The sequence below is a fragment of the Zonotrichia leucophrys genome, chromosome 2 (genome assembly GCF_028769735.1).
Source record: "Zonotrichia leucophrys gambelii isolate GWCS_2022_RI chromosome 2, RI_Zleu_2.0, whole genome shotgun sequence".
Lineage (NCBI taxonomy): Eukaryota > Metazoa > Chordata > Aves > Passeriformes > Passerellidae > Zonotrichia > Zonotrichia leucophrys.
The window spans coordinates 92,535,856-92,546,868 of record NC_088171.1 but is presented as its reverse complement, the minus strand read 5'-3'; the positions used below and the strand labels follow the sequence as shown (position 1 = coordinate 92,546,868).

General features: G+C 37.9%; 1 protein-coding gene across 1 annotated transcript in view; it reads right to left on the bottom strand.

Moving 5' to 3' along the window:
* The window catches only part of ERP44 (endoplasmic reticulum protein 44), a 47,696-nt gene that overhangs the window by 4,450 nt on the left and 32,233 nt on the right, over positions 1-11,013 (bottom strand). Inside the window, exons 6-10 of the mRNA XM_064705693.1 lie at positions 10,713-10,828; positions 6,832-6,889; positions 5,408-5,524; positions 1,700-1,811; positions 1,086-1,227 (exon numbers count right to left, since the gene is read on the bottom strand). Coding sequence (XP_064561763.1) covers positions 1,086-1,227; positions 1,700-1,811; positions 5,408-5,524; positions 6,832-6,889; positions 10,713-10,828 — 545 coding nt within the window. The remainder of the gene's footprint in view (positions 1-1,085; positions 1,228-1,699; positions 1,812-5,407; positions 5,525-6,831; positions 6,890-10,712; positions 10,829-11,013) is intronic.

The window sequence follows — 11,013 nt, the reverse complement described above, 5'->3', positions numbered from 1 at the left end:
TACAATCTTCTAATGAAACAGAAACACAGGGAGAAAAATAGTCACTTATCAAGAATTTCAACAGACATAGCTTCAGATTTGAAAAGCACTATTCAAGATACATCAGAGGCAACATTTTATAGATAAGCCTGTGGAGAACTGCAGAAAGAAGCCAAGTTCAAACTCTCCTCCCAGATGTCAGTATCTCAGGTAGAAGAATGTCTCCTGGAACAGCAGAACTAAATATGATATTACATTGACGTTGCATGCTAAGTCTGAATCCTTGGTTTTGATAAAAATGAAATACCCAGCCTAGACATCTAACCAGGAGTTAGCAGGCAGTGTATGTGCAGCTGCAGAAACTGGAGGTTTTTTTAACACCCAACCAGATGACAAAGACAGAGCACTTGTCTCAGGCTGAAAGCCCCTGAAGAGAACATTTACACATCTTCATTCCTTGACTGACCCATGCCAGACAGAACAGCTGCTTCCAAGGCCAGGCACCACAGTCAGGCTGAGGTAATGAGGGTTGTCCCAGCAGTATTTCACCTAAGCACCCCGGTACTTTGCTGTAACATATTTTATCCAGATAAACATGCCAGTGATTGGCCATTTTCCAAGTTGCACATGGAAAATTTCACAAACCCACACAAATATTTCTTTGCCAGCTTTCCAGGTGTAGACTAATGCAGGAAGGCTAGAACTGCACTGCAGGAAAACCCAAACCAGCAGGCTGGGAATTATTACATGCTGCTTTTCACAGTAATCCCTGAATAACACAGTACTTCACATTCCATGTAGTATTTTTAATCTTTTATAGTTGAGATATCTAGATCGTTACTAAGAATGCCATGCCAGGCTCCAAATGCCTAACCATGGTGGAAAAGAATCTCCCTACAAGATTCTTTTCTTGCATAAAGTAATACAACTCCATTTAAACAATGACTTCACGTCAGCTCATCCTGCTATAAGGTTGTGACACTAAATCACACAGAGGCAGCCTTAGTGACATCAGATTTACTCATCTTCCTACCACAGTACTGATTAAAGTATGAGCCTTTTCACTTGCTCTTTTCAAATTAAAATGCACCAAGAAAAATACTTACGACAAGTCACTGAAGTCTGGAAAGACATACATGTGCCTGAAGCTATCAATGGCAATGACAGGGCAGTCTGCTGGAGTCTTCTGAATGTGGAGGAGTGGGTGCCTGAATTTGTCACAGTCAGCATGGAGGAAGTTTATTGTACCTTAACATTGTGAGCAGACAAAAACCCATGTCAGGATTTTTATTATGATCATCTTGAAACCCATTTAAAACCACTAAACCCCTTTCCTAAGTATTACAAAGGTGGAGATATAAGATAGATACAACATGCAAAACCTGAAAATAGGTCTGAATAAGCAACACCACCAAAATAATAGATTTTCTAAAAGTGGGGTTTTTTTCCATATTACAAACTGAAGCTTTGTTTAATGCCCTCTCAAAACACATTAAGTCATTCAGACAAGAATGATTTCTGAAACTTACTTACTAATAAATTGTGCATCTATTTTAATAATTTCCAGAGGAGTTGGTCCTCACTGTCAAAAACGCATCAAGCCCTTCAGTATCAAGAGCTTGAAAGCTACAATTCTGTTTGGCCTTTGCTTCCACTCCACTGAGTTGTCTGAAAAAAATTATACCAGTAAAACCAAGAAGTAGTGGGAATTATTACAGACCTTTTTCACCTATTAACTGCCGTGCAACCTCCTGTTGGAATTTCTCTAAACTCTCCAAGTCATCTTTCATGTGGAAAAGTATGAGAAAAGGAAGGCCTTCTTCTGTCAGTTCCTGCACAGAAAACAAAGGACAAACTAATTTCTTCCATTTCTTAAGGGCACCAAATTCAGCGATTCCACAATTTTCAAATTCAGTGAGAACTCCACTTTAAAAAACAGGCAAAAGAGCAAGACAAAGATGTAAACTGCTGACCCTTCCTCTGAGATACCCGAGTGATACAGTTAACCATGTTTCCTCTCTTTGATCATATACAACAGACAAAGGATGAGAGAAAGTCATTATCAGCATTTTGTGAAGGGATACGCTTTCACTGAAATACTTGTGTAAAAAGAATAACCCAATTCTGAGGAAACACAGCAGCTCCAGAGAAACCCCAATAAGGCCTGAGCACCAGGCTTGTTAAATGCTACAAAAAGCTGAGGGTGTACTCTAGAACCCAGTTCTAGCTTATTCACATAGTAAATTGGTGGTTTCTTAGCATAACACAAGAAGTGTCTTTGAATAACTCTATTCCCTCCTCACTAAAAGAGAGAAAAGCAGAAGCTAATGACACAGCCAGAGCAGTTATGATCAACTGCTGCTCTCCTGCCAATAACTGTGTCCTGACTGGTCATCCTTTGCTGGACAGGCAAACTTTAGCTCCTTGTATGAATCTGTTCTTGCAGCCTTTTAAAGACCTCTGCCCACAGAAAATACAGGATTGCCTTGAATGATTTATTCAGAATTTTCTTTTAATCAAACAAAACACAAACGCTTGCTCCGAAAGTGATTTTTGTCATCTCAACTCACTACAGCCTGATTGAAGAAATAATAATTTACCATCTAAGAAATGCCTACAGTTGTCTATCTTTCATTTCCACAAATGCATTTGTATGACAAGCAAGTGCTGCTATTGCTTTGATTCTAGCCTACATCAGCACAAAAACTGTGCTTTTTGGGAAAGACAGTAGTGGCTTATTCTGCTACCAAATAGAAGGGTTTCTTCAGATATTTTCAATTTGCTGTAAGCTGAAGGAAAGAATTCCCCTGTCAGTAGGCAGCCGCTTACACAGGGTTCATGAAATGACTCAACCAAGTCCATCAGGTAAGTTGAAGCATGGTTTTTTAAACAGAAGACTGCAGAGATCCCCATAACTTCAGTGCTCTTGAAATCCAATCCCTAAGACAACAACTAATCATATTTGCTCATTCTCCTTTTTACACACACATTCAGCTGGGTCGCAGTCTCCTCTCCTACTACAGGATGGGAAAAAGTCCGTTTTGTAACACTATAATTATGGCTCCATTTCCCTCGCTTCAGCAAGTGCATTTCCAGAGGGAGAACTCCTAAACAGCTTCATATTCTGGCTCTAAGGTCTTCAGTTGCTTGCAAGCAGCTAAAATGACAACCTCAGCAAGTTACATTCACAAGATCAATTCATCTCCAAACAGGCTTTAAGAACAGCTGCATGAACCTTGCTAATTTTAGCCCTTCTATAAGATACCTCCCTTTGTTTCCTGTGCTATTCCAGCTTTCATACCATGTCTCACTCACCAGGCAGGACAAGTGGAAGCTCCCTCAAAAGGAGAGGGAGCTTCCCTACTGTACTATTTGGCACTAAGAAAATCAGACGATTTTCCATTACATCTCAACTTCCCACATCACTTCTGTGTGCCTTTGAGGAACTTCTTACTGGTTCCAAACCTCACAGCTCAGCACCACTGTTGGATGACACAGGTTCACTGCAGCCCTTTAACACAGAACTACACAGCCTGATTCCAGGTTAAACAGGGATTTCTTCTGAATGATATCCTGATCCCAACAGCCTTTGCCAGTCAAGCACAGGAACTGTCTCAAATGGGCAGCCCTTGAGCAGAAGAACCTGCTTCAGAGCTCAATTACTGGGTGTTTAAAGTGTATTCTAGGGCCATCAATACAGTTTAACAGTCACAGCAGTTCATATTTTTATCTTGTAATATTGTGCAGTATGCACAATATGAGCCCATTTAAATAACTGTACAATCTCAGCATGCAGAAATATCTCAGTTTTGGCATGTTTAAATTTGTTTGGGTACCAGCAACACTGAAACTTTTAAACAAACTTTGCCATGCAAAATGTCACATTGCAATTGTAACTATCTGCCTAAGCAAACAGTAATGAAGGGTTAAGGGAACAACCAGAGAAACCACAACAGAATGTGGTACAAGCTAACCGTCATGAACCTTGGCTTCCAAGGCTGAGAATCCTGTTTCACCATGGAAAAAGTACACTGAGTATCTACCACACACTTCTAAAGATGTTAACATGTGACATCTTTTACATTTTGAGTTGCAAATGAAGAATTATTAAGGTTTGTTAACTATCAGAGCTTTCCAAAAAAAGCTGGCAGGATTGACTAGAAAACAGTCATTAATCATGGCCCAAGTAAAATCACCCTGTCCCTCCCTCCTATGAAACCTGAAGCGTTGCATGTCCCAGAACAGCAGATTCAGGATAAAAAGAATTAAGTGAGCAAACTGTGAATGAATCACGACTGATTCTCTGGTTTCTCATCCATTATGGACAATGTACCATAATTTGTGACAAACCTTGGCAGATTTTCTAACAGATTCTGTACCTATGTACAAATACTCCTTTTGAGATACTACAACCTTGATAATTTTCTAAGGGCTTTTTTTCACGTTATTTGTTTTATAAAGAACAAAGTAAAACATGGAGCTGGATATGAACAAAAGAAGAAACTACAAAAGAAAAAAAAGCCTTGAAAGAAATCTTAATAATGAGAAGAAAAAATGTTTAAAAACAAACTCCCAAATTCCACCTGACAAATTGCAGCCAAAAGAAGAAAAGCATGGCAAACAACACATCAAACTAAAAAGATTAAGCTACCCAGTGCTTTACACAGATTGAAAATAAAAGCCCCACATGGTTTTCATTACCATTCCCAGAAGATTCCATGGTGAGCCACCATTTAATGTTCTTATTTATCAGATAAGGCTTTGGAAGTGGTTAATACAGTAATATTTTTCTACCACTCACATTAACATCAATGGGAGGGAGCTGGGGATGTTTAGCCTGGAGAAAAGGAGGCTCAGGGGAGACCCTGTTGCTCTCTACACCTGCGGAAAGGAGGCCGTGGCCAGGTGGGGCCTGGCCTCTTCTCCCACGTAACAAGTGACAGGAGAAGAGGAGATGACCTCAGGTTGCACCAGGAGAGGCTTAGATTGGATATTGGGAAAAACTTCTCCATGGAAAGGGTTGTGAAGCACTGGAACAGCCTGCTCAGGGAAGTAGCAGAATCACCATTCCTGGAAGTGCTCCAAAAAACCCACGTGGATGTGGCGCCTGGGGACAAGGTTCAGTGCTGAGGACAGTGGTGCTGGGTTAGCTGCTGGACTCAATGATCTCAGAGGTCTTTCCCAACCTTAATAGTTCTGAAATTGTAGCTTCTTACTTTGGTAGTGTATAAATCTACTACAGATCTGCCTCCAGTGAATTTCAAGAGCAACCAAAAAGATCCTAAAGAATGAAAAGACATTATCTGACAGCCATTTTCTGTCTAAACCAAAATACACGAAGTTTTTTGATGTGGAATAGGGACCTTGAAAGAAACATTTTGGTTTCAAGAAAGAAACCCCAAAAATAGAACAGCAGAAAAAGTCTTACCTCTCCATTTTCAAATGTGATTTCTCGAACTAGTGGTACACATTTATCTTGTGTCCATGCATAAATCAAATCAAAATTGGTTAGTGAGCCTAAATACACCATATCTGGAGCATTTTCCTGTTGAAAAGAAAAACACAGTAGGATGAGAAACAGTAAAAATGACATTGCTGCCTACAAAGATTAGCTACTCAACATAAAATTACAATATTCATACAAATATTTAAAACAAATCTTACACCAATATTCAACCTTGTGCATGCAAGATTTCTATTAAATGTGTGATAAAAGTACAAATGGAAAATAAATATTAAATATAATTTATGCAGTCAATTCCATTTTATAAGACAATTATAAATAATGGGAGATACTCTGTTTCCAGATTAGGGATGCTTCAAGTAAGGGCTACTTAGATTTCTGCTAGGCTGAGAAAAAATATCTCCAGACCTAAACTAAATGCAGATAGTGAGCTGCTTCAGTGAATGCTGATAGTTACAGAGACTCATCAAAACCCCCTCCTAATGTCCTACAGGACTTGAAACTGGTATTTTACATTTGCGTTGCCAAAGAGATATGAATAAATAATAATTTTCCTTTATTTGCTAGTAGCTTTAACTTGTAATTCAGTGCTAGCCTCCTTTAATTTAATTACAATTTTGGTAAACGTGAAGTGAAGCATGACTTTGCAAGCTGCAGCCATGATTAAGCACACCTTAATTCAGAAATGCCATATAAATTAGGTAACTTCATAAATTCTGTTGTTGGAAAAAAATAAAAATGCTTTGAAACTCCCTTCCCCCTCAGGTCTATTTGCATCTATTTCCTCTTTTGTAAGTAGCTCTTTTCATACAGTAAATTTGAGAAAGGAGCAGAGTTTTAGATAGTATGGCTCTATAAAGCAACTCTTGCAGGTTTTCTTCTGTACTGAATTTTTCTTCCAGCAAAAAATATGTTTATGACAGTTTGTTAACCCACAGTTAATTTTATTAATTTATTTTTTTTTAATTAACAGAAGGGGTCTTAATCCTTGTGGACTAAGGCATACAAGACAATTAAGTAACAGTCATAAAAATACAAGGTAACTGTCACTTGCTTTGAAAAACATGAAGTGTACCAGCTTCACAGATTTTAAAGTTCTACAGAACACACATGATGTGTTGACTGCAAAAAAAAAAAGAATTTTTTGACATGGATATTTCAAACTATAGGTTTAGGTTCTGTGCATTAACTGTTAACATGTGAGACTGATCTTTTTCACTAACTCAGAAACACTAATTTCTATTATCCTATTCCTCACACTATTCAGTGATGGAATAAAACTAAGATCTGAGATGCAGTAACATACTGAATGGTCTGAATACAGTCTCCATTTGTTTATATTCACATATAATCACAGCAATCAAAATAAAATACATAGTTACACTTACCCCTGGTGGCTTGTAGATTACATTGTCTCCGCTAATTCTCTCTGCTTTTGAAATAGCCCTACAACAAACCAACCAGTAAGCATGTCTTGGTACAGACAAATAAAATAACTGAGATACCAAAATTCACGTTTTAATTTTATATCCTTTCCTTGCTTCTTTTTTTAACCCCTTCACAATTTGAGAATTAAAATTCTTAATTTTTAAAGTAAACTGTAAAGTGACTTCATAGAAACTTGGCCTGCCTGGATAAGAGGGCATTAAGGGACTCAGCAAGATTCATCCCTAAGATCACAAGTCTGGACTAAAGGCAACAAAGTGACAAGTGATAAACACCAGGACAATTTTGGGTAAAAACTATCAAAGAATTAAAGAAAAAATCTTGAGGAAGCAAAGAGGAAGGTGGATTCTTGTTTGCATTCACTCTTCCTATTCCACAGTTTACATTAAGAATTTACATCTCCTCTACCCTGACAGAGAAGGGCTTTGAGGTGCTCTGTAGGAAAAAGCAATGAGAAAATGGAGGGCAAGTGAGCCCCCAGTGTCCATTTTACCCTCAGAACACACCTAGAAAGAAGACACAGCATGCAGTTCCTGGCCACTGATGATACAGCAAGTGTACCTCTAAGATATACAATTCCTCCTTGCTATTCAGCTTACTACCTCACCTTGGTAAGTTCCTCTCTTCTTGTCTTTAGAATATTTTACCCCAAATCACAGCAAAGTGCCCTGAAAGCTGCTAGTTTGTACCCCAAAATTATCATCTCTTATTCAAGTAAGTTGGAACAGCTGTGCATCCAATGAAGGAGACAGAGAAGTAAGAGAAGTCAAATTATCTGAATTTACTTCACTGCAAGATGAGCTACATCTTCCAGGGGGGTCTGAACAATTTAAAGTGCCAAGAAAACTACAGACACCATAAGGCTGAACTCAAAGTACCTATGTTTTATTGATTTCTTTTGATCCAATTATCTTTTCTTATCACATACAAAAGGTGCCTGGCATCAGTTATGTTACACCACCAGTATTTGCATCAGTTTAGAGATGTGTGTTTTAAAATGCATTTTTGTATTCCCAACATGACTCTCCCCATAATGCGAAATGAGCCTTCCTAGTGACAATCACGACTGAAGTAAACCACTTGCATCCCAAATAAGCCTTCATGGAATAAGAAAGTGAAGCCATGGAAGCCACCTGCACAATCACTGCTTGCTAAGCTGATGATAATCTATAATGAAATACATGCTCCAGGGTAACCCTGTGGTAGAGCCCACAATGTCCTCTTCTGTGCTCTTCCACTCCAGTAGCTGCAGCTATGACTGATTTTTTTTTCAGATAACTCAAATAAAGTGGGGACATGATGTGAAAATCCCAAATGCCTGAAGATACACCTTTTTAAAACAACTACTAAAATGGAAACACTTCAGTTTGCATTTTGTCTTTTTTGAAGCAGTAATGTACAAGGTGAATCTCTGGAAAGCACACAACCCCCCCACCCTCCCCTGCCATATTTACTTGCTAATGTAAAATTAAAACAGTTCCAAGATTTATCACTTTCTGCCATAAATTACTTATAGTCCATCATAGCCTTTTAAGATAAAAGTATTTTTTGCCTTTTTTTTCCCTGTTCAACATTCTCTTCCATGATCACAAACATTACAGATTCACTCCTCTCTATTTCTAAAATCTAACTCTAACAATCTCTTAATTAGATTCTTTATCTATCTCGTCCTGCTTACAAGTATTTTTTTAATAATCTTGTTCTTTGGTCACTTCATATTTTAACAGAACTGTAAGGATCAGTTAATTTAAGAACAGTTTTAAGCATCAAAATCATCTGCAACTAAATACTATTAACAGAGTTTTAAAATAAGCTATCACAAGTACCTAAAGACAGAATAATTTTGGCATAAAGGGACAGTTCTGCCTTGACAGAAGTTAGTCAAGCAACTATGTTCCTCCTGTCAAATTGATTGTTTTACTTTAGCTTAAGAGAAATCTGAACATGACCACTCATGTAACCTCCCCAAATCAAGTAGCTGTTGACCTCTGTCCATAGCAAAACCAAAAGTCCTTTCCAGGGGCTGTCAGGATGCTCAGTCAGAAGAGTTCAACTGATCAATGCCAGCTCCCCATGAAGAATTTTGCTATATATAATCTGAATAAAAAACTGATCTGTAGCCAGCATCTCTCTTGGAAGTCTTTTCACATACAATTTTTAGGAAGTTGAAGAGCCTCAGCTACTGAGAGATGAAAACATTTAGCTTCCAAGGTTGCTGTTGGGAAGGCAGCACTTTAAAACACTAACAGCTCCAGGCTAGAATATGAATGGGTGTCTGGAGATAAGAATAATGATAAACCTGCTGTGCAATCTGTATTTACACAGGCAGGTTATCAATAATCAAACTGTGATCCATTCCACTATGTCTGCTTATTGCTTATATCTGAACAAAAAATAAAAATAAACCGCCTATAGTACTTATAGTACTTCATGAACAGTGCCCAACAACCAAGTGCTAACACTGAATTGGTGGGAAACTGCTTCTCATTATGGGCAATTGACAAACTGAAAACCAAAGATGAACAGACTCAAAAAGCAGGAGTGAATGTTGAAAGTAGTGCTATCTTACTAATAATTTTTTAAAATTATTTTTGAAAAGTTGAATGAGGGGCAAAAAATAATTTAAAATTCTAATAGCAACTCATAGTGGCTGTGCTGAGAACAAGGATGGATGCAGCCCTCAGAAAACACTGGAGATAATGGCACTCACCAGGGATGAGACTGACAGACTTAGAGACCACAGATTTACAAGTCGTGGCCAGGGCTGCTTACACAGTTGTAGCAGTACCTGACTGGGGACTGAAGGAAGGGAAACCATGTGCAACCCTGCACTTTGCAAACACTCATATCCACCCACAAACTATTCCTAGAGACAAATTGGAACAGGCATCAGGGACTGACAGCAGGTTTTGTCCAAACACATGAAACATTTTCTACCTTGATACATCCTCTCACTTTCTCTGCTATTCTCCACTACATACAATTAAAAAAACTCCTGAGGCAACCCTGTGCAACATAAAATCTGGCATAAATCATGCAAATTCCTGATTTTACAACTGTGGGTAGACTGGAAACCACTACAATCACATCAATGCCCAATCACTTCAAATTGGGCAGTGCTGGCACTTTAAACACTGCAGAATTAATCTAGATTTTAATATGCTATTTAAAAAGTGAATCACTCCCAATCTATTCTTCTTCAACTGAATATTTTGAAATATCACTGTAAATCTGTACAAGGAGAAATCCGAATTCCTGTTGATTTTTCTTCCAGACTTACACTGTGTAGCTCACCAATGCAATTTTCTAAGCTATTGCACTGTGCAGTGACATAAAACCTGCATGTAAAAGGCCCAGGCACAGAAATTAGGTATTTTGGAACAAGGTCTGCTCCCCTAACACCAAGAGGAAATGAGTAAGCAACTACGTTCCCTAGAGAGAAAAGGAAAAGAAAAAAAAAAGACAGGGGAAATAATAAAAAAAACCCTCTCCCTCTAATAATGCAGGTTTTTGGGACACAATGACTGCACAATGTCTACCATTCCCCCACCCAAACCTCCTCAGGTACATTTAAACTATACTAACAAAGAATGGCAAAAAAAGAAAAAGGAAGGAAAAATTAAAAGTTTAATTTCACAGCAAACATTAAGGCTAAGAAGAGTTTTGTCCTTCTATCCCTTCAGTGTATTTATCCATTAAGGTTTAGTCTCTTCAGCTATGCCACACTGAAAACAATAAAGAAGTCTATTTAATAAAATTATATAGACCTCATTAACAGAATTTCAATAATGAAGTCATGAAATCAAGAAATTTCAAAACTTACCCAAAGGCAGAGAGGAACACACAATCATCATGCAAAATATTCGCTACTCTTTCAAAGGTTCTGTAATTATCAGAGTCCTTTTGCTCAAAGTACCCAATAATATTTCTTCTGCTGCGCTGTAAAAACAAAGGTTGAATTATCAAAAAATGTCATTACTCCCTACAGATATTAAATACAGAGATGCCATTCATTCAACAGTCAGTAAATGCAGAAATTATTTCTTTTTTGCCTTTCCAATATTCAGAAGAATCCTCGTATTTTTTTTGGTGAGGAATATTAAAAGTACCTTGTCAAATACAAC